The sequence below is a fragment of the Kryptolebias marmoratus genome, linkage group LG11 (genome assembly GCF_001649575.2).
Source record: "Kryptolebias marmoratus isolate JLee-2015 linkage group LG11, ASM164957v2, whole genome shotgun sequence".
NCBI classification, from domain to species: Eukaryota; Metazoa; Chordata; class Actinopteri; order Cyprinodontiformes; family Rivulidae; genus Kryptolebias; species Kryptolebias marmoratus.
In genome coordinates, this window is record NC_051440.1 from 13,338,655 (window position 1) to 13,362,860 (window position 24,206).

General features: G+C 38.9%; 3 protein-coding genes and 1 long non-coding RNA gene across 4 annotated transcripts; 2 read left to right on the plus strand and 2 right to left on the minus strand.

Moving 5' to 3' along the window:
* Positions 1-882: 882 nt before the first annotated feature.
* Positions 883-4,363, minus strand: LOC112450187 (IQ motif-containing protein H-like). Its single transcript, XM_037978281.1, has 5 exons — positions 3,862-4,363; positions 3,478-3,606; positions 3,285-3,382; positions 3,067-3,142; positions 883-1,047 (listed from the first exon to the last, which is right to left on the minus strand). Exons 1-5 carry the CDS (start codon positions 3,910-3,912, stop codon positions 883-885), a joined length of 519 nt encoding a protein of 172 aa, XP_037834209.1. The 5' UTR covers positions 3,913-4,363.
* A 138-nt stretch (positions 4,364-4,501) lies between these two features.
* aagab (alpha and gamma adaptin binding protein) lies at positions 4,502-7,166 on the plus strand. Its single transcript, XM_017406186.3, has 10 exons — positions 4,502-4,643; positions 4,882-5,072; positions 5,159-5,255; positions 5,339-5,428; positions 5,541-5,624; positions 5,719-5,795; positions 5,967-6,063; positions 6,166-6,270; positions 6,384-6,433; positions 6,519-7,166. The coding sequence occupies exons 1-10, from the start codon at positions 4,550-4,552 to the stop codon at positions 6,594-6,596; spliced, it is 963 nt and encodes a 320-aa protein (XP_017261675.1). The 5' UTR covers positions 4,502-4,549; the 3' UTR covers positions 6,597-7,166.
* On the minus strand, positions 6,867-14,606 carry smad3b (SMAD family member 3b). The gene is made up of 9 exons (XM_017406185.3): positions 14,374-14,606; positions 12,412-12,605; positions 12,188-12,322; positions 11,807-11,881; positions 11,644-11,694; positions 9,985-10,197; positions 9,748-9,885; positions 9,481-9,625; positions 6,867-8,884 (listed from the first exon to the last, which is right to left on the minus strand). The coding sequence occupies exons 1-9, from the start codon at positions 14,574-14,576 to the stop codon at positions 8,761-8,763; spliced, it is 1,278 nt and encodes a 425-aa protein (XP_017261674.1). The 5' UTR covers positions 14,577-14,606; the 3' UTR covers positions 6,867-8,760.
* LOC119617467 lies at positions 13,909-15,759 on the plus strand. The gene is made up of 2 exons (XR_005233750.1): positions 13,909-14,098; positions 14,430-15,759. It is a non-coding gene; the product is annotated as an uncharacterized LOC119617467 (long non-coding RNA).
* Positions 15,760-24,206: the final 8,447 nt, after the last annotated feature.

A 24,206-nucleotide genomic window follows, 5' to 3' on the forward strand; every position in this document is an offset into this window, starting at 1 on the left:
TAAACAAATATTTGATGATCAGATCTTGTGTATTGCTACCTGGCATTTCCAGTTGCTGTTCAAACAATTATAGTCCTGGTGCTTGATTGATCAAACAAAATGCATAAAACTGAGGCTGACTTGATTAAGAAATTTTAGTTGATGAATAACAAATGTTTTTTTTACTATAACTATTGGTGGAGAAATTCACCATCTTTAATTCCAATTAAATAACAGTTAATTATGTCAGGCTGGAGGCATAAGAATTATTATTTACTTTCTATTTTATAAGCATTTTTAGTTTAAGTAATAACTGTCAATCAAACTAATTGCAGCATTTTTTTCTAAAAAGACTACTTTAACTTTTTAGGAGGAAACAAAAGGAGAAACTTGATAACATGTGGGATTTTTAAAGCATTTTCAGCCTTGGTAAATATATTTGAAAACGGGTTGAACTGTTATAAACGTTCATCATTTATCATCATAAAATATTGTCCTGAACCATTTTCTCTGAAGCAGTGGGAAAAAAAAAACTCAAGGTAACAGGCTTTTTTCAAACATCAGTATAATATAACATCAATATAATCACACAAGTGAGAGTGAAATAAATAACTAAACGTAGCTCTTATCCAATTTAAGAGCGGCAGGAAGGCATTTCTGTCGCAGTCGCTGTTTTCCTGACAGCAACCAAACTCGAACTGACTCACTGCTTACAACAACTCAAAGTTTCTTCTCTTCAGACTAATTTTCCAATGTCCTCATGTTTCTTTCTTTCGTTCTCCTCAGACCACTGAGCACTATGACAGACCACGGGTAGTAGCCAGGTGCTGGGAGATTTTCCCCTCACAGGCACACATCTGTTTCAGGTGGGGCTGGGAAGAGGTGCCACCTTTTGTAAAATTGCTAAAATGCAAAAATCTCATTCCCTGGCACGAGTATGGAGCAGAAAGGAGCCGGGCCGAGTTGCAGGAGGCGGCAGCAGGCAGAGAGCCAGTGGTTAGCAGTTGGGGAAGCTACGGCTGTCTTATTGGCATGCTGGAACAGGTAGTCGATTCTGTCTTGAGACAGCTGTAAACCAGTAGCCCATAGCACAGCAATCAGGTGCCTGTTTCTTTAGAAGAATGCTGATGTGCTGCAATCTGCTGTTTTCCGCTTTCTGTAGCCAGAACCTCCATCTCTCCTGGATCAGAGTGACAGTCTTGGCCTCTATTTCTCATGTGAGGAGCAGATTACCAAAAACATATTGGCAAAGAAAGTGAGTAAAATAAATCTAAAACTAATGCCGACCTTTGCAAAGATTAATTTGTTTGCTTTGACAGAGGCTGGATGTCATCACTAAGTCAGGTGACCTTTATGTCACGGTTTGTCTGAGCATGAACTTCAGACACCTATTAATACAGACCTGCACCTTCACTCCTCACTGCAGCATAAAGTGTCTGAGGAATGAGGAATGCAGAATATTTTTTGCTGCTATCAAAAATATGTAATAATTTCTAGAATGTAAAAGCAGTATGTTAAAAGTCTTACCATTTTAATGTCAAGAAAATATCAAACATAATATTTAATAGCTCATAAACAAAGATACTAACTGCTGGACTTGAGATTTATCTGGTTTTAGTTAAATACTTTGTGTAAGTGTCGGTGTAAAGCAGCAAGATTCAATCATAAAGACAAAGCCTACCACAAATTTTCAATTAAATAAACACATTTTAAATGTAAATTAAAATACGACATCTGTTTCTTTTCCAGCACTTGTGCCTTAGTTTAAAGAGTTGTGATAAATTAAATGTTCATACGCTTTATCTTGAACAAAATAATACAAAATGAGATTAGAGTTACGTATTGAACATTTGACTTTAATATTATTTTAATGATTAACAAATTTAACTTATGCACTGTATTGTCTCGGCTTACTGGAAAATGCAGTTACAGGGGAAAATGTAAAAAAGAAATTCCAGATAAATTTCATTAGTACACTTTTTTTTTTAAATAGTATTTTTGTTTTCTTCAAGGACATCCAAGAGTGATATCTGACTTTTCTTGTGTAAATTTATTCTGGTTGTTTGTGTAAGCATGATTACACAACAAATGATTAGATTAGACAGTTAGCTGATGTTCAACCAAACAGATAAAAGTTAAGTCATTTAAACCATATCAGTTATGAAGTTAGAAAATTTTGGTCAAATACAGAATTTAAATAATTTGCTATTCATCATATTCTGTTTTCAATATTTGTGCAAATCACTCTACAGGTATTGCTGTCCACGTGTGATTGATGTTGAGAGAGCAAGGCTGACTTTATTGGCAAGATGTTCACTTTGCTCTGGTCAGATTACACAGACAAACAGCTCAATATTTTACAAATAAGCTTTCTCTGTGTGAAATCCCAAAATAGTTCAGGAATTCATAATTATATATGTAATGTAGCAATATTACTAAGAATTCAAAGACACATACAGTAAGTACTGCAGTGTCCAGGGTGTACCCATGAGCCGATAAGGAAAAGCAGGGAAACAAAATGGATGGATGGACGGATGGATGGATGGATGGATGGATGGATGGATGGATGGATGGATGGATGGATGGATGGATGGATATACAGTAAGTACAGCTGGAATGGAGCTGATAACTAGTAACAAAGTGTTGTGACCTTTGGGGCCTCAGTACTTTAACTACTTTACAAAAGTAAATCACTGCAGCACAGTAACATTTCTGAATACTATTATCTATGAATACCTTTTTTTTCATTTCCATCCAAAAATGTACATTATGTTACAGTTATATAAAGAAAATTTTACTTAAGCAAACAAGATGCCAGTATTAACATCTTCTCTTTTTGGGGTGGATTAAAAACAGTTGGAAACAAATACCGATTTTATTTTGTTCTTACACAACATCCCATCAGTTTAGGACATTTATAAATTATATACTCCTGCTAGCCAGATATGTGTTTCTCTTCTCTTTATACATGTTTTATAACCATGTCCACTTTTGACTATTTTACCTGTTTTACATATAATGCAGTAGGATAGTTGGTTATTTATAAGAAAACAAACAAACAAACAAACAAAAAATCAGGAAGAGTACCTTTATCCTTGGTAAGGCTCCCAGAAGCTCCTTCCTTTGTGGATGTACATCTGGGAGACTCTCCAGAGGAGGTTTCCTGCATAAAGTCAAGTCATAATCACTATGACACAAATATTTTAAGAAATCTAAACACATCTATTTAAAGTTAGAACAATTTACTGGTTGTAAAACATTTTAAAAATCCTCACCACAGGCAGCTCAGCTTCTTTTTTACTTACCATTTAGGTGTTTTAAGCATCTGTTTCTGTACGTCCTCGATGCTGGGAAGAACCAGCTGTTGCTTATTCACTGTTTTCATGTAATCTTCAGCGTGTTTCTATTTGCAAGCAAAGAACGGGAAAGTGTCTGTTCGCAGCAAGTCTGTCTGTTCGATAAATATAAATGTTTGTAATCAGCATGAAGGTTTCTCACCCTGATGCTACTGTGGGCCCTGCAGATTGCATTGTCCAGGGCTTGAACGTCCAGCGTTGTGGCCCTATCACTGACATTGGCACTGACTTTCTCAATACTACATTTGAGTTGGCTCAAATCGTGATGAACCTGGAATATAAAGCGCAAAGACTTAAAAAATAAAGTTCAAAAACAAGTATTAAGGAAGTTGGCTGACTTTTATATAAGTATTTGGTCAAGAGAAATCACAGCAAGAATAAATGGTAAGGTTTCAAGTGACATAAAGGTGTTGTTTTCATCTAATCACGCTAAATTGTTCTAAATTGCTGACGCTAGCTTGAGCTGAAAAACTTTAAAAACTAAGTCAGAGTTAGGTAAACGAAAGACAAGATGTTAAGACATTACCTGAACTAAAGCTGCCCCCAACTTATCTTCATTTTCACGTTTGTCAGACATTTTCTACTGGTTTTCTGATTATATAATTATGCACCAGAATACAATAATGGCAGCCTGACCAGGGTGACTGCAGTTACTGAAGCAGTATGTTAGCAATAAAAGCTCATGAAACACTGCTCGTAACCATGACGACGAGATTTCCCCCCGGGTTCAAATTTTACCCGGTGCATGACTGTCAGGTGCGCACCCTTTCAGGCAACAGACAAAAAAACCCCTCCAAATTTATAAACAGTTAGCAGACATAAATGTTCTATTTTATTACTACATGTTACTCCAACCAACTACATTTTTTTTTTTACAAAGTGTATATTATAATTGTTTTTCTGTCTTTAAGGCAAAGAAAAGAACACATTTTCCCCAATTTTCTCCCAGGGAATTTTGCCAAACAAACTTTTTTATTTTTTATTTTTATTTTTTCCCATTGTGCTATTTGAACAAACGTCAAAACTCCAATGAATTCACTGAATGGAGATTCTGACACAGTTTGTCGCATTTATGAGTTAAATTTTTCAACGGGGAGTTGCACCGGAAGACACCGTGCAGCGGAACTTCTGTCAGAGTTGAAAGGTCAAACTGGAGTTGCTGCATCGTTAGCCTAGCTAGCAGCTGAGAAAGCTTTCCCTAAAATTTAAGAGACATGTCAGCGACAGAGGAAAACACAAACATGATTCTTCCGTGTGTGCTTGTCACTAGTTGTGACAGTGAATTTAAAGAGGAGGAGCTGATAAAACGTAAGTTATCTAAGGCATCGTCTGCTCGATGTAGCAGGTCGGCTAAACACAGCTAACGTAGCACAGCAGCAGCAGCTAATGTTTGGAAGCAGTGGCTTGTCTTAATTATAAATGCTAATAATCCCATGTGGCCAGAACAGTGTTTTACTTCCTTTATTTAACGGGGTCGATGTTAAAAGAATGTGAGCAGTTCACTCAAAGTGATACATTGTGTTTCTGTGTGTTTTATTTCATTTAGAAATCATCGGTTCAGAGACTTTGCCTCAAACGTCCGAGCGAGACGGAACGGTAGCCTGGTATCCTTGGACCATCAACAACAAATACTACACGGCAGATGTGCGACTGTGTGCTGTACCAAACACTTACGCGGTGTCATCTGAGATCGCCCAGTCCATGCAGGCTTTCATTGCTTACTTCGACAGTAAAGTGGTGCGTAGCGTAAACACGACGTGCGCTTTTAAATGCCACAATCACTCTGTGTTTCAACTTTTGAGACGTGTTACTGATGTTTGCAGACAGATGGGCTGGAAAAGCTAAAACCTTGGATTCCTGTGGTGGAAGACATCACTCCGGAGGTGCTCATCCTTGTGTGCGACAGAACTGATGAAAATGGTTCGTAAGGGGTGTCAGTTGATTTGTTGAAATTGACAGGGATACAGTATACACAGGACCACAGCTTTTTATTTATCCTCTAGGTGTCACAAAGCATGAAGCACAGCAGTGGTGTTTGGGTCATGCGTTTGAGCTTGTGGAGCTCAATCCACTGGAACTGCCAGATGAGGATGGTGAGTTCAGCAGAAATTGCAATCACATATTAATATGGTAATCTTCAAGTTGTTTGCAATTCTTTTTTTTTTTTTTTTTACTCATTATCGCTATGGTCGCTGCCTTATGTAGATGACTTTCCAGAATCCACAGGAGTAAAGAGAATTGTCCAGGCTCTCGATGCTAATGTATGGTCCAGTGTGGAAATGAAAGAAGGTAAATTGATTTTAAGTTGCATATTCTACAGACTTTATTATTTATTTGCATGTGACAATATATATATATATATATATATATATATGATTAACAGGACACAATCAGGGTTTTGGTCTGATGAGCAGTTTGGTGGCTTCCAGACACAACTCACGCCGCTGCCAGGATCCACCAGTGAGTGGACTGATTTTTTTTTTTTTTATACATATGCTTTTATGTAATATATATATTATTTGGCTGCGTGTATAATTTTGACTTAAATTAAATGTTGAATAGAAATTTTTGCTTTGAATTGAGTCATCATTTTCAAAGAAAGACTTTCTGTTAACACAAGCTCTTTGACAGTCCTCCAGTTTGCCAGAAGAGGGCACACTCCCCAACGATACAGCCGAGCAGAGAGAAAACACTACAAAAGCAGACAGACAGGAGGATTCAGTAGTGGGCAAGTAACTGTGTTTTGTCGGCTGCTTTAGCTGAGTTCCCGCTGCTACTATAATTAGATATGTGTTTGGACGCACACTGAACATTGTGTCGATTCCTGCAGATGCGATGACTGATTTAGACATACAGGAACTTGCCAATCTCACAGCTGGAGATGCAGACGTGGATAATTTTGAGCGCCTCTTTACTAAATTAAAGGAGATGAAAGGTAATGGAGTAAGATTAACTTTAAATGAAATTTATGTTAATCTTATTTTTGTTCATATTTGTATACTTGATGTCGTGACTGATGTTTGATTAGGTTTTTTTTTTGTCCTGCAGATAAAGCTTCTTCATTACCTCATGAGCAGAGGAAAGTTCATGCGGAGAAGGTTAGCAGTTTTATTAATTGCAGCTTTAACGTTTTTAGGGGATTTTTTTTTAGTGTAAAATACTGACAATAAATTGGATTTCCAGGTGGCAAAAGCTTTTTGGATGGCCATTGGTGGTGATGAAGATGAAATAGATGGGTTGTCTTCAGGGGAGGAAAGTTAAAATCAGTCACCTGTAGGTCAGCACTCCTGATCCTCCCGCCTTTCCTTCGCTCACACCAGAGTCGGCGCCCGTGGACGTCCCGCTCACGCTTGGAAAGTGGAGATGCTTACGGATGATACTCTAGGCATAGTTGCATTTAGAAAACTTTTGATTCCCAAAATAAAATTGTTTTTTTCTTTTTTTTTTAAAACTGATGAACACCTTGTTTAGAGAAGCCATGAGTGTCTCAGATCCTAAGTCTTCCTCTCTGGGTCCCTTTCTAGACGGCGATCCTCAATACGTGATGGCGACACAGGTGGAAAACGATGTGGGGTTTTGATTTTTACATTTGTTTGTAGGTACAGTCAGCAGTTGTATTTGTTACATATGTGCCTTATTCTGAGTTCTAAAAGATTTAATTCTCATTCAGAGGAATCAACATGAAATCTTGTGTTTTTTATTTTTGTGGTTTTAGTGAGTACAGTGTATTTATTGTGAACAATATCCCACAATATCAGTGCATACTGCTCTCTTCATTTCAACCAAAAGACATACACTAAACTGGAATTAAATAAAAATGAGTAGTTAAGATATCGTGCCGCATTGGGAGTGTTTTTACACTGCATTTGTGGAAAAAGGAAAAAAAATGAATGGCTTTAAAATATGTTATCTCTTAAAAAAAAACAAATCTGTAAAACTGAGCAAATGGTGGTGTTTGAAGTTCATATTTAGGTGGGTTAAAGGATTCTTATTACAGAAAATCATTATTTAACATTTTATTAAAACTTTACATTTAAAACAGTTGCCATTAAAAGAAAATATATATGTACATAAAATTTGGAACCGAAAACCGACCGATACAGATCTATGAACAATATGGCGCACCGCAGTACACAGTATTTCAGAAAAAGCACCATGTTGCAGTCTACATGGTAACACAATCTTTGTAAGTGCAGATTTAACACAGCTGCATTAGAAGCGGTGACCAAGAACAATTAGAATATTCCATATGCTTGTAACGATGTACGAGTTCTACAGAATTTTGGAACAAGTAAATTACCTCGACAGCTACAGCCACAATAAACAAGAAGTGCATCATTTACCCACAAGGAGCAGGGCGTGGATTATGTTAACGCTTGGTAAAAATAATAATCTGGGCTTCTGTTTTTACTTACACATATGATAGATGAGCTACAGCCTTGGTTAAAACAGTTTTAAGACTCATTGGGTCTGAATTCAAACAGCGCCCCCTGAGGACTAACACTGTCCTATGTTTCTGTTATGAAATGAAAGTAATATCTGAGACAGTAATCCTGTGTTTCACTTTGTAGAACCCGCTCGCCCAGATTAACAGAACCCGTCGTTAAGCAGGTCAAGTTTTTGTTCAAACTCCTTAAAAGTCAGGCCCATGCCAGAGGTCAGTCAGGTTCATTTTTTCTGAGCAACATATAAATATTTATGTACAGTCATATCGAGGCAATGATAAAAAAATATGTTTCCATGCAGAACAATATGCAAAAATAACTTAGAAAATGTCTTTCTTGCTGAAGAAAATAGTCTTACAAATGTGTTGTTTTTTCATGATAGTGCTTTTTTTTGTTTTGATGTTGATAAATTTAGTGATCAATAGGTTTGTTGATGTTTTAATTTATGCAAAAAAAGTAGATATAGGGAAAGTACTTTGTACTTAATAAATATATTCAATCATTACAGATTTTTTTATACGTTTTATACGTTTAAACTGATAAATAAGCTCTATCATTACGACAATGATGGAAGTATTTTTTTCAGGGTTTGTTAATTCATAGAATTAAAAAAAATATAGAAGATGGGCAAGCTAAACCTATATTATAACAAACAAGGGAAAACATTTCAATCTTTTTTTATGGAATAAAGCTACACTAAATTAAAACATGTCTAAATGAACACTGAGGAAAATTAGCTTTATCTTCTGAATTTTAAAAAAATATCAAGTGGCTCTCACATAAAAACTAGAATGTATGAATCCTAATGTACCACAGGGTTACACTGGCTGAGGCTAAAGGAAGTGTTTTAAATGTAATGAAACTTTCATCACAGAATGGGAGAGATGTTGTTGAAATAGCGGAATTTCTTATCATCCCTGACAAACGCTTGACTTTTCCTATGTAGTTTGAGGTCGGTCGTGTGTTTGGGACTGCTGTTCCTAGGACACACTGGAGCAGTGGATGCTGGGAGAGCCCATTTGCGTCAGGACCTTGTCCAGCCACTGCAAAGGGCCGTTAAGATGGAGCTCTATCCAGCAGGGGGTGCTGGTCACCGTCTGGCGCCTGTGGGATACAGAGATGCACGGGAGTCGGTTATTACTGACACGTTTGTTTATATGACATTATGGTATAATAGTTATAAAGTCTGTTTTAATGGGATTATTAATGTCATTGAAGTTAACAGTAAAACCAACTCCACAGGCTATTTCTGAAGTCATTCACGACTCTACTAGAGATGTTTTCCTCCAAGCTGTTTGGTACCAGAAATACAACACGCACAACTCACAGTCCGGTGGGAATCCCCACCCCCCCATCGCAAAGGGCGTCTGAAATATGTCCACCCTCCCTCTCCATGTCCCAAACACCACTGCATGCCTCCTGCATTCTTCCTCCTTTATTGCCAACTCACAGCTACACCCTCCTCCTCTTTTACTCAGCATAACCAGAGTCCATCTTTAAAGAGTTCCAAGGGTTTTTTTTCTGATTCTATGTCTATTTAAAAGTAAATCTACCTGCATCTATAAATAAAAAATATATAATCTACCAAACATCTTGTGCAGGTTAGTTCTGATAATTAATTATTTCTATAAATACTGGTGGCTGGAAACAGTAAGATGTAAACGTCAAGCATTCAGCCGACGGCGTTACAAAACATTTACCTGTACTCTGCTCCCCAGCCCTTCACAAAACTCATGCGAATGGTGCACATCCTGGTGAGCTGGTAAACGGCCTCAAAGCCCTGGTTGACTGACTGGGCGAGGAGGGTAGCAAACTCCTGGTTGTTGAAGATCTTCAGGTTGCAACCTGGCAAAATGTTCCCAGACTTAGTGGTGCAATGAACAACAAAAATCAGAGCGCACGGTGCATTCAAAACTCATGACATCAGATTAGTTTCTGGCGTTTAGGCTAATCGAGCTCAGACTGACCTGGAGGTATCTTGCACACTGTGGCAGGATGCCACCTATAGCGCTGGTTACAGTTTGGACTTTGAACAAAGATGGCGCTGTCACTAAGACACTCTGCAAACACTTCCCCCCCGATGTAGTACAACCTCACACCCCGTCCTGGAGAAGGAAACAGGAAAGATTAGAGCCGAGCAGAAAAACCGATGATTTTATTGAGCACAGTAATAAAAGGCAGTCACATCAGAGGTTTTGTCGTACCTATGTGTCTGCGCGTGAGCTCTACTGCCGAGTTTCGGTTGACGTTGGACAGCAAGCCCAAACAGAAGCGTTCGGAGTTGGAGGGGTCAGTGAACCCATCTACTGTGAGGGAGGGCTGGGACGCGTGGAAGGTCTCTCCGACGCGCTGGTTCAGCTCATAGTAGGATATGGAGCACCAGAAGGCGGATTCACAGTACGTCACGGGTTGTAAATCTAGATTGGTGGAGATATGAGGAGACATTCATAGAGACAAGCTCAAGTTTAGTCACTCTGAATAGTCTGTGAATTAATAAAAAGAAATGAACTGCCCCCTTAACAAATATTCACAGTTTTCCCAGACAAACAGCTGATTAACACTGAAGCTTACTCTCCAGTGTAAAGGGTCTGGTGATGTCTCATGCGCTCACTACTCGGATATCGCACTTTTGTCCTACACACCTATTTTTAGATTCTCTAATCTTACGCTCTGGACTGTCATAAATGACACCAATGTGGGAAAACTTTCGCTGGTAAGTCACAATCTTCGCAACCAAAGAAAGCAATAGAAAGTAACTGAAAACCTTCCAATCAAACGAAATATTTTGCACATTACAGCAGGTGTGTTCTTGTGATATCAGCACAATGCAGGTTTCAGGTGTGCAGCTGTCTGAATCATCAGGTAGAGTCAAGCAGAGTTGGGTCAGCTGCTGTGACATGATGTTAAAAACTCTGCAGTGAATGTTTCATCTTAGTTTAACATTTATAAAATACACAGCATACACCATATCCTTCAGTCAGTACCAAAAGGATGCCCCATTCATTGATTTTAATTCATAACATGACTAGTTCCTTAATTTGAAGTCCTTGCAAATACAGAGTGGTTTGAATAATAAAATGCACCCCAAAATGAATTTTTACTATTTTCTGTTTAGATTTGGCAATATTTTAAATGCTGTTAGTTTATTTTTGCTTTGAATCACACACCCAGGAAACTTTGCAACCTTTTGAACAAGCCATAGCACCGCTTTTCCCTTCAGAAGAGACAGAAAAGAAAGATCCTGCACAGCCACATTACTGTAACGATCATAAGAAGAGCGCAAGGAGGCAAATGGATCAAAACACTGTTGGAAGTGACGTGACCGCAGACCTGAGTAAAGAGGCGGCGAGGACAAGGTTCAGGATGACACTTAATAGTATTCATAGGTGGCTTACAATTATCTATTAATAGGCCTTTCAGATTCAAATTTTAAATTAATTCTCAAATAAGCTAAAGATAATAACAGAGGATGCAAAAAAATATTGTGAGGCAAAATAAACTTAGATATATTTACTGAAAAAAATAATACAACACAGCTGCAGAGGATATGCTTGTATTTAGGACGTCAAACCATGAAGGAACTTCATTTAAATTATCATATTGCTGAAAATGTTTCTAATAGGTCGTTGTTATTGAACACAGCTCAGTTATGTTTTATAAAGATTAATCTTTCTACTGTTGCAGAGGTGTAGTAATCTGTGTGTCAAGCAGCCCAACCACTAAGAACTGGAAAGCAAAAAAAAAAAACATTAAAAATTGCATCATTACAAATCAACGACTGAAATCTGTAATATGCCTCTCCTCGTGTTATCTAACAGATGAGTGCACTAGTGTCAACCGAGAACGGCTGATCTTTTTCTTACCGAGGTTTCCGTTCGTGGGCGACACAGGATTCGGCGACAGGCTGGGCGAACCTGGAAAACAAAACCAAAAAAGAACAAAGTTTATAGAGGGCAGCTTCATGAGTACGATATGGTCTGTTGAGAAAAGTATGGTTTTAGTGATGTCTTTAGTCTTCTGACTCACTTGTGTCCATACTGTGATTGAATTGATGGTCATTTGCCTCACCATCCTCGCTCAGATATCCGGGTGTTGGAGTTTCTGCAACATACAAATACCGACAAAGATGACGTTCAGTCTCTTAATCATCAATCTGACAATTAAAATCTGTTACTTTTGTACCTGCGGACACAACCAAAGCAAGGAATAAATTTTAAAAACTTCATTATTACAGAGGGGATGTTTTACCTTACAGCCAAGCTCCTTGAACCTGATGTATAACTGCACCTATCTTATTTTATATTTTATGTACATATTGTTTTCAGGAAAAGCAAGATCCAAACAAAACCTGCATTGTCATTCCTGCAAATATATATATATATATATTGAGGAAAAAATATTGCCCACCAGCAATATAGTTGCTCTGAGGCTCGATGCCAGCAGGGAAATTGGTGTTTTCAGGGATAGAAGAGCTGTAGTCGTCCAGTGGTGGGAACTCAGCAGGAATATCTGTGTGGCGTGGCACGAGGACAGGAGGTAAAACTGGAAACACACGAAGATCACGTCATCTTAGTTCACGGTTTGTCAAAAAAATCCAAAGGAAGGTCTCACTAAGTGATCGATTCACTCACTTGGCGTCTCCACCCTCTGGTAATGGTAGGGGTTGACGCACACTTCATCCTTCTTGGTGTGGAAGGCAAATTCACAGTGGTCAACGGCCCTCAGCTCGTGATGGGACTGCAGGTCTGGCCAGCGCCACAGGCGACAGTAAATCACATGAGGAAGGCCTTTTTTGTGGGAGACCTGCAGACGTCCATCCAAAGACCTGAAAGACAGCACGAGCAAATCATGGTCTGTACATTTTGTTTTTAAAACAAATATTCCTGAACAAGGAATATTGTTTGGCAAAAGCTCCAGCAAGAGCTCAATAAGGATAATGATTTAATGAACTGCTAGGTGCAGCTCAACAGTGACATTAGGCCAAAACTTCTAAGTGTTTATTAACCATTTGAGCAGTTGTGAATGTTTTGTTTTGGGGTTTTTTTTTTTCCAAAAGCTTGTTTTTACTCTGGTAACTCAAAGTTATAGCATAATTTTAATACGTCAGCTTTTAAATCTAATGGATTGGAAATAATTGAAAAAAAAATCAGGTCCTTATGTCATTTTAAAATTAGAAATGTGATTTTTTTTTATTTACTTACAACTAGACCAAAATGCTAAAAGCACAAGATTCAATAGCATTTGGAAGCACTTTTAACAGTGATAACTTTAGTCACTATACAGTCCGACCGGGACAACACCTTCCTTACAAACTCACATTAGATGGCATACAAAAATTACGCCGAAATGTAGGACAGCTGAAGTACGAAAGCCACTACACACCACTCCAGTGACAGATAAAACAGCTGTTATTCTCTAAGATGGAGCTTGAACCATAATCCAAACAGTGGTCCACACCCTCCTTAAAGCCTGGAGCACATTCCAAAGACCTGAGAATATGTTTTTAATCTAGGTTAATGCCCATGTTCTAACAAATACAACATAACGGGGGACTTCCAGCTTTGTTAGTAAGCGGGGCTTAAAGAATGACTGATTGATTTTTTCTTTTTTTTTTTTTTTTTTGTTGGGAGGACAACAGTGCAGTTTGTTACCAAAATCACCTAGATAGAGACACAAGAGATATGGGATACTGGGCTACTGGGATACTGGGCTTTTTCCCATTCCCGATTAATTACATTTTTAGCTAAAGCCAACTGAAAACTCAAATAATAAGTGATCAACTCACATTGTTCATTCATGAAAAGACTCCCTATGTCTGTGCAATGTTGTAATACCCCATGGGAGGTCATCTTGAATGTTTGACAATCTATTGTCTGTGATGCACCAGTGTGTCTTCTGGGGAATCCCACCTCCATCCAACTTTCCCAGAGAGCAACCCTCCAGCCTAAACATCCTGTGTGAGTCAGGCTCGAGCTTGGCCAACTCTCTCCTCCTGTGTTTTGTCACAGACGTGACCCGTTGACGTGTTTATGCAGCCAGTGTTCTGCAGCAACCCTATCAGAAGGAGCCTGAACACTCAGCTAATTTGTTAAAATAATAATAATAAAGCAGTAGCGGCTGCTGTTTCTCACATCCAAGGCTACCATTGTTGTGCTCATGAGGAGAAGTGTTAAAAGAGAAGAATCACGTTTTTATAGCTACAATATAAGCTAATGATTACATATTTCTGTGTGTGGAAAAAAATAACAATAATGGACATGCTTACACAATAACGTGGCTTTCATTCAAAAAGCTGGCTAACTGGAAACAGTGGTGAGGGTAAGCTCTGCTAATTCTGGTGGCTAATGCTAATAACCAACAAATAACAGCTTTATAATCAGTTCAGTAAAAAAATGCAGCTGTGTCACTTTAACTGTTTTATCGGTTCTAATGAGTACGATATTGTCTATTGAAACTAATGCAATAACGACATACTAATGCTAATATTAGCTCGATGCAGCTAGCTAGCTTGTTGGCTAACCTGATAGTTATGTGTCCATGGGCTAACCTTAGCTAGCAGTGGCATTAGCTCGACATAAACTCCGCGTCCTTACCTGGGTATGGTTAAGCATTTGGTGCTGACATTCTGTGTTGTGACGGCCTTTTCCAGCTCGTCCAATTGCCCCGTCCTCTTCAGCTTCTTGACGAGACTTTTGACAGCCTTTTCGCACCATTTCTCCTCCAGCCCGTTCTGCTCCCCTTTCTTCCAGCCGAGGAGCCGCTTCACAACCGGGGGAGTGAACGGCAGTATGGACATGCTGGATCCCAACTTCACCTCGGTGTTTAACTTGTGTTCCAGAGTTGCACACTCACCCAGAATTAAAATAAAACAGTGTCTGTATTAATGCGATGTTACGGCCGGTCGTTAGCTTGTCGGACTGAGCTCCCTGACTGGCTGCCTGGGACCCAGCAGCAGCGGCAGCAGCGGCTTGCCTCGCAGGTTCCCTCCCGGACAGAGGAGCTGTGAGTCGGCGTGGAGCAGCAGCAGCATCCGAGCAGAGCCAGGCTGTCTGTCTGTCTCCCCTCCTCCAACACCCCACCAGTTAGCTGCTCTGCCCTCTGCCTCTACCTGACCACCTTCAGCTGCACTCTGCGCGACCACAATCTAATTAATCCTTTTTATTTGCAACTCTAAATAATGCATTTAAATAATAATAAAACGATGCCTTTCATGCAAGAGATTTAAACTGAAACCATTTTAAAGCTGATTAGGGATGGAGATATAGCTGTTCAGGTCAAACTTTGTAAAAGGCGACATATTGTGAGATCTCGCGAGATGTGATGAGGATGATTCTCAGCTACCGCCACACTAAATTTAGCTCAATATCTGTAAAACCGACTTCATACTGGTCGCGTAATATTAAAAATATTAATTAGAATTATACACAAATACTATCCAGCTAATCATTATTTGCTAAAATATAAGAAGGGTATTAACACAAAATGCTCATTATGTGATTCTCATCCTGAAACTGTTGTTCACCTTTTCTGGAATTGCATTCATACCAAAAAGTTTTTGGGAGATGTCTGTAAGTTTATTATCGATATCATACGAAAAGATTTTGATTCATGTTGGGATAATGTTGTCCTTGGTTTTCACGAATATTGAAGAAAAGAAGAAAAGAATATTTTTTTAAATTAATTTGATTGTATTTTTAGCAGAGTTTTTCATTTGTAAATGTAAATTCAGTCGAAAAATTCCTTGCTATGTGACTTTTAAAACTGACCTATTGAACTACTTTCAGTTACTCACTGAAAGAACTGTAAGGCAATTAAAACACTCAGTGTATTATCTCACTTCAAGTTATGGATATGATGTTGTAATAACCCCTAGTTGATGTGGTTACTACTTTTATATGGTATACTGTTCTTTGTATACTTGCTGTACCATGATGTTCCTTGTTCCTTAATAAAGATAAAAATAAAATCTGTAAAACCGACTGAATTGCAGCCATTTTTCATACTGGCTAATGCCAATTAGCTTAGCTGGTGTCGCTATCTTTTAATTGGGGGTGACTCCAAAAAGTGGTTCAGTTGTCGATGTTCACCCAATGATCACCTTATGAGAGTTGAATTAAAATCTGCCCGGTGGTTCATGAGATCTTGTGCTGAAGGATGTCATCAGAGATGTGTCACAACTCTGAAAAGTGATCCAACTCTTGAATTTACTGTGTCCATGAATAGAAGGTCCCTCAGAGTAATCCCTTTGATCCCCCTCATAAAAGTGATTTGATTTCACTTCAGATGCACCTTTCCAGAACTGGATAAGTGCGTTCGGTGGTATTTGAGATTTTATGGTATTATTGATAAGTGAGCCCCTGGCTGCTGTCTCCACTAAACAGCAGTGTGCCATCGCCATAAATATTCTCTCCAAGGACTTAGCCCCTCTTCCTCTTTTCTCTATTTATAGCCACCATCAATGACTTCTGTCTATTTTAAGCTCAGCGTCTTACTTCCTTCTTAAATAAATAGCCATTAGGGCCATCGTGGCAGTGTCACCGGGAAAGTAATATTAAAGGACACCTTCACAGCTCACTGACGAGCAGTCGGCAAGTAGCTAAAACAGTCTGCACGAACAACTACTGAAAGGGATTTTGATCCCAAATTGGATCAGGAATTCAGTTTTTCCATGTGTTTTTCCATGACAGAAGAAAAAAAATAACTTGTTCCAATTGTAATGCCACAAAGTGATGCTTTTAGACCTCCTGTTTTGTTCAATTACCAGTCCAACAATTTGTCATAACATGGCACAAGATGAAACATAAAATGGCAAGGAAGGTTGTGTTTTGCTAATATGCATAAAAAAAAAACTATCATGTGTGGAATTTATCCTATCCAAATACTACAACTTTCCCTAAAAATGTATGAGATATAGGTTATGGGCTGATCTGACTCATGGGTAAACTCAAAGCTTAAACATGCCTTGCTGTGGGTTTCAAAGATGCTGGAAAGAAGCAAGCTCTGCTTTTTTATTTTAATGAACTGATTTATTCCAGAGCGGCACTTTTCACTGCGTGGGAGACGAGCCGGACAGCTGGTGAGGAGAGCTTTTGTGTGCCAGAGGAAAGGAGGGTTTGTGCAATGTGTTTCAGACACGGAGGAGGAGGAAGATGGGGCAGATGGGCCGCGGAGGGCCGGAGAAGGTCTCAGGGACAGGGTGTTGAATGAATGTGGACAAAAGGCACGATGGTTGGCTGAATAGGCTTGGGCCACAGACAATCTGATGGGTAACAATGGCACGCTGAAGAGCCACTCGTGGACGACTGTGGGAAACGAGCACGGTGCGTCAGAGGGGCCGGATCAGCTGGGTGACACTTAAATCTTCTTCTTATGGAGGAACTGCAGCAGCACTTAGAACACTAAAAGGCCTTTTTAGCTTCTGTAAAATTAAAAATGACTCAACTTCTTATACGAGTTTCAATTACAGCTCTGCTACAGGACAGATGGCACCTTCCTGTGTATTATATGAGTTAGAAAATTATGAGTAGGTCACTTATCCTTCACTAACCTGTAATTACTGAACAGCTGATTGCAGTGTTAGATTTGCACATGGGTGTTTTTTTACTACAGCCCCTTGGGTGGGGTTCAGTTCCCCCTATAATCTCTGCCCCCCCACCCCTCCTTTTTAATCTCTTTTTATCCCACAAACTGTTATCCGCCGCTCGCAGCCATCAATCTCTCTCCAGACAGTGGCACCTCCAAATCTGGGGCAGCAGTGACTTTGCTCTGCCTCCCTCCGACCCCAACCAAGATGCTCCGAAATCCTCCTGTAGCCTCAAACCTGTGGGAGTTCCAGCGGACACAGCCTGCTTCTCAATAATCTGTTTGAGGTTATCAGTAAAATTAGAACCCTGACAGAAAAACAGTTTGCATTAAAGGTCATCATCTGTCTGTAAAGGCGTGTAGCACAATAAACCACTGAAAGGGATTTTTTAAATAACAACCAGATAAAATTAAACATAAATAAAATGAGAGAAATTACCATTTCTGTAAAAATGCAGCGTGACTGCTGAACGAAGAAGACGCTGACAACTGAGTAGCTAAAGATAAAAGATGCAAAACATTAGCTAAAATAGGCTAAATGCTAGCTAAAAGCATCAAAACACTACTTAAAAGTAAACGTACAAAAGGATAGTTGATAACTAAAAAAGCAAAAGGCTAGCTAAAATCTAAAAGCAGCAAAAGGTTAGCTAAAGGTTAAATGTAGCAAAAGGTTAGCTTAAAGTTAAAGTAGCATAAGGAAGCTAAAAGTAGCAAAAAACTAACTAAAAGCTGAAAATAGCAAAACAACAGCTATAAACTAAAAGTAGCATAAGAAGACTGGAGCAGATTTCAAAGAGAACAATGTTTTTGAATGTAATAAAGAGACCATAATGCATATTTATTGGAAAAATATTTGTAAATAAGGTTAAATATAGTATAAAAGAAAAAAAATCAACAATCATGGAACTCATCTCCTTAATGAGGAGATGAGTGCTTCATAATAGTTTGGTTGCATAAAATGTACAGAAAAATAAAAAAATACAGGAAAACCATAGTATGAGTGTTGAATCAGCATCACATAACAGTAATTACACCACCGTTTATCATTTAATGTAGCTTTAAGAAACAAATTCAAAATCTTATTTTTTAAAGATCCATGTTTGCCTTGTCATTAACATCTTACTTCACGTGCCAGCCACCTATGATGAACATGTTATTACAGTTTCTTATTATTGTTTGTTCATTCATTCATTACAAAATACTGTTTTTTTAATGGAAATTAAAAGTATCAACAAGAATGCTTTATTTAACAGATCTCTTTTGATCTAAGTTGTTGCCTTTGCAGAAATCCAGTGCATGTTATCAGGTAACATACTGCCACCTGGTGGCCGGATTATTTTACTACAACAAATATTGTCATACATCCATGTTCAGTACCACAGAACACGAGTTTTACTGCTAAAATATCACTCTTTAATGATGTTTTTTTTTAAATCCAGTGCTAAATAAATTATAGTTATCTACTGTAATTGTTTTTGTTCACATGAATATTTTAAAACAACTTAAACACTCAAATAAATGTGGGCTGAATTAAGTTTGAATAGAATATTCCATTATAGAACAATTGTATAAGACAGAGTCTTGATTAATATCACTATAGTATCAGTTTTTCTTTTCTTTTAGGGCAAAACCTTGGTTAGAAACAACTTTGGCAAAGCTTTTATAACTTTAAAGCTTTCATTCTTGGCTGTTTTCTGCTGTTTTTCCTCATTCGTTCACAAGCTTAAACCCAGCACACAACACACTGTGATTATAATTTACCATATTTGTGAATCAGGGCCATTAACCCATTGACTTCAAAGGTATTCCCTAAACACAATTTACATGTTTATTGTGAACAATAGCCCGTGACAGCATTACGTTGAATCAGAGGCTTTGCCAAACATCTCCTCATCTTACGTATGGAAAGCATGCAGCACATTGGCCATGAATCATTAACTTCACCTCCAGGCGACACCAGCTTTCTGTCTGGCCCCGCACCTCCAGCTTCTCGGCTCGCGTTTGCGAAAAAGACCTCACCCTTGGTTTTTTGTGGACGGACCTAATTAGCTGCAGGAGCCAGAAAAAGTCGTTCCTGTCCTAAACGAGACTTTCTGATAAGGCCTCACACACACACACACACACACCATGGCAGATCAGGATTCATCCTCGGCGTCTTCCAAAAAATTTGGTGTCACTCACGTCGCCGCCAAAACTAATGATTGTGAAATTAGTTTCAGAGCAATCAGCAGCTCCCCTGCTAAGACCCACTGTATCCATATGCATGAAATTGCTTGTGTTAATACGTGCTATGAATCGTGGGTAATGCAGTGAATAATTCTGACTGCACGCAATAATACTTTCTTCTAATAGACACGGGACTGTTGTGGAGCTGAGGCCCCGTGGCAATACGCTTGTAAATGGCCATGTATGGATAATTAAGCATTACTCTTAAACATTAAAACTTGCTCATTTCAGAGAGCTGCAGGCAGCGGAGAGCTGCGGTCTGATTGGACTCATCTCTATTTTAGGTGTTTCCCTGTAAAGTGCTCTCATTAGTGTTGGGATGCAGGCACTTTTGAGCTTCCTTACTGTACCCTGGAAATTGTTATTGGTTGAAATGAACCCTGTTAATGTCACTGACACCGTTTGAGTTGGACATAAATGAAAAAAATAAAATAAAACAAAGGCGCATTAAAATATAATGTAATGAGTTTTTATGTTCCTCCAGAAAAAAAAGACACAATGCTTAAATGATTATCTGCACAACACACAATGTAAATGACTTGGTTTTTTTTTGTTTATTACTGACTGCAGGCCGTTAACTATTTACAGTCTGTCTGTTAGCAAAATATGTCATGAACCCCAGGATGCATTTTAATGAAACTTTCAGGAAATATTTATTAGACGTACATCTCCAACTGATTCACTTTTGGAGCCAACCCAATTCAAGGAGGCTCCCACAGCCAGCTCCCCGTAGAAAACACAAAAATGAATATAATTCAGTCAGTTTTGCAGATGTTGCTCTACAGTTTGGTGCAGTCGTAGCTGAGTCGTTCACCATGCATACTACAAGTGCTAATTGTTGTGCAAGATTTTTGCTCAAAACTGCAGAAGCAGCTGTTGGAGTCAACCCTGTTTGTCTGTTAGCAAAATATCTCACGACCCACTGGGCAGATTTTAATGAAACTCTCAGAAAGTAATCACTGGATGTACGTCTACAGCTGATCAACGTTTGGAGTCAGTCCAGTGGACGATGGTCACCACAGCTAAATGACATTAACCAACACAAAGATGGCTGTAACTCTGTTTTATTTGATGTGGTCCTATCCAACAGTCGTAAACAACCAGTCATAAAGTTGTGACAAAAATAGGAACAGGACAGAAATATTCTTTATTGATTCTTTGAGGGAAATTAGTTAAGAAAACGCAAAGTTTTTTTTTCTCTGTCTGCATCCATCAGCACAACGTCAGTCAACATCGTACCGCTCGTACGAAGCTTATATTGTGAACATTTAGTTCAGCCTTTCATTCTTGGGTTTAATGGAAGAGTTTTAACTTTAAAAAAAAGAAAGTCTCCTTTTGTCACTTGACTGATTGGTCAGAAATGAGGGAATATGAGGCCTCATCAATGTGAACATGAATATTCTCTGTCTTGGCCGATGGCGAACAAGATGGTGCCGTCACTGCCACCAGGACTTTTTACACATTTGAGAATATTTGCACACCGATTGTCTCTCTATCAAGAAACAAAGTATTTAAAATTCACTCCGTACATCACTGCTGCGTCACCCAACATGGCCCTGCGGTCACTGTTGCAGATTTGGGGCTTTTGCTGGACCTCTATCGCAGCCGTTTCCAAACCTTTCAGCTTCAGACCCACAAAATAACAGTGGATGAGGCTTGTAACCCCAAATATTGCCAGTTTAAGTGTACAAACTTGGCAAATATTCCAATTAAACAAGGACATAATGACAAGACAAACAGCCTTAACAGTTATGATGCTATTTTTAAATAAAATATCACTACTGTGTTCATGATGTGTGACAATTATGGTGAAAATACGCCTCGAGCAATCATTTTTTCTAACAATATGATTTCTGAAGAGTATCTAAGGACCCTCAGGTGGTGTTTCATGACCCACGGGCAGGTCCCGACCTCAACTTTCAGAACCACAGTTCAAGTGAATGCAGTGGAATAATTTTTTTAATATAAAATCACTGCTTTTGAACAAGCTGCTTCCCTCGCACTGTGAGAAAAAGGCACATCATCTGCCACGGAGGCGCACGTTTGTCAGCTGGAGGAGCTCCCAGTTTAGTTTTCCCTCCAACTTATTAACTGTAAATGACGCAGCTTCTTCTCGGTGCCACCTACAGTATTACTCAATAAAACTACAGTCTTATTATCGCTGTGATGGGAACAGAGTTTAATGTGGCTTAGAAGGAGATTTAATGTGGCTCAAGAAAAGGAAAGCAATCAGACTTTTTTTTTTTGTAATCTTAAGCAGAATTTTGCTTTCATCTTTATGTATAGCCTCTGGTAAAGCTGCACGTTTGCTGGACCAGCAGTTTAGCTCTGGAAAAACTAAACAGGTCTCTTTTTTTTAGGAAAAAGGCTGGTGGATGGTTCAAAGTGACAGGGCAGAAAGTCTAAAGAAATAAAGACGGTTAATAAAAATAAAGTAAGAAAACTCAGTGATATAAGGTTGGCAGTCCTAACAAATAAAACCAACCACTTATACTAGAAGTTAGTATAAGTGCAAAGGATTCATTTAGACAGAAGAGCGTGGAAGGAGGGGCGGTTCAGCAGCAGCAGGAAGAGAACTGTACTTCAGGATCACTTTGGTTCATTAAATCTGCAGCATAGCTGTGATGCATGTGCCCTTTTCAAATCCATATGTAAACCATTTCCTCACGCCCCCTCTCCCTCTCCTGAAACCGGCTCATTAGCGCTGCCTTTATGACGCGGCTTCACCCAAATGCCGTGGATTTTTCCACTCTCTGCCCGGCCTGTTCTCATGCTCGCACTCGGCTCGGTATTTAAAAAGTGAGACGATCTTGTCGTTGTTTCTGCAGGATTCTGCTGTGAACGGTCGCTTCTCTTTCCTCACAGTTTGCACATTATCCCCTATGTCCAAAAAAGAAAGAAAGAAAGAAAGAAAGAAAAAAGAATTCTTGTATATATGTATATATATATGTGGGTTTTTATGCACATATACCACTAAAGTGGACACTAGTGCATCATGCAATACGCTGCCATCTATTAAAAAGTGTCAAAACGTATGCTCTCCACTTGAGTGGACGAGGAAAAGTCCTTGAATAAATAAAATTTTAATAAAAGATTTTTTTTCCACCCTTTTTTTATGCCCTAGGAAAAATAAAAACACTCTGGGGAAAAAAAGAAAATCCTGGCTGAAGTAATAATTCATTATTCATTCAAGACAGGGTTAAAATGTAAAGCTAAAAGCTGATTTTGTAAACAACTGGAGGTTCTCAGACTTTAAATGTCTCACAGACTAAGTGTATCTGTTGACGACTCCTCATTCTTTCTGCTAAAAGAGTGCTTTCTGCTCATTTCTGCTCACGGACTGTATCTGTCTGTTAGCAAAATTTATCATAGGGCCAGATTTTAATGAATCTTTCAGGAAATAATCACTTGATGTACATCTGTAGCTGACGAACCTGTGGAGCTAAACCAGTTCACGATGGAAGTCACAGCAACTTAGAAAACACAAAAATGGCTGCAATTCAGTCAGTTTTAAACACAGTGAGCTAAAAGTTGGTGCGGTAGTAGCTGAGAGTCATCCTCAACACATGATCTGAGTGCGACATCGCCTGATTACAAACCTAACCCTAACCTGCTGCAACCTCAAAATTCTTTGCAATTTCACAGAATTTTTCGAAGTTGCTGAACTTTGATGCTGCCTTTGACAGACTGTCTGGGATTGCAGTTTCCCTACTATAGAAAAAGAAACAAAATGTGAGATTCGTTTTTATTATCATTTCTTTTGTTCTAGTTTAAACTCATGAATTAAATCGTCTACCAATGTAACATTTGTCCCCCCCTATTATTAAAAAAGGAACATGGGTATAAGAAAAAAGTGACAGACCTGGACCCTGCTTTGGGAGAGATTTAGGCACATCTCAAAAAAACTGAAGGAACTCACTTCCTCAACATGTTTGCAGTTTTTCAGAAAGTGTAATTGAAATTTATCCAGATTGGGACGTTGCAGTCAGAGCCCACAGGGTGGCAATGATACACCGGCTTGAGTTCTTGGTAAAAACCAGGGAATTTAACAAGAAAAGCTCCTTGGTGGGCGCTTTCACACATTTACACACAGACCTAACACAACATATAACTAAAGTGATCCGATCAGGCAGGCTCAATCAATAGCCCTCATAAAATATCCTGGTTTTGCCACTTTTCTTTTTTCTTTTTCATTATTTACTGGTTTGTTTAAGAGGCATCCTCCGCAGTCATATTTGGTTTTTTTTTTCGAAAATCCCTTCATGTGAAGTCTCCGGCTGTATAATTTGCAGCCAAACAAATCCAGGATGAGTCAGACACGGAGGAAAGAATCATCACAAACCCAGAGCCAAGCGGCAGTTCACTGAGCCTGTTTTCTTCTGAGGAGCTGTTAAAGGGTGAGAAGTTTTCGCTCTCTCTCCTGCTCCCCCTTTTTCTTTATCCATTCAGTGGAAAATAATATCCTGCAAAAAGCCAATAAGTTTCTGTCTTTGAACTCACTGAGAGTTTTTCTCCCCCACTGGCTGCGGCTCTTTGGGAGAAAGGAGGGCGAGCAGCTTGACGAAGGGCTTCCCATCGGCCGCCTCCAAACCTCCACACATGTTTCTGATAGACCTCC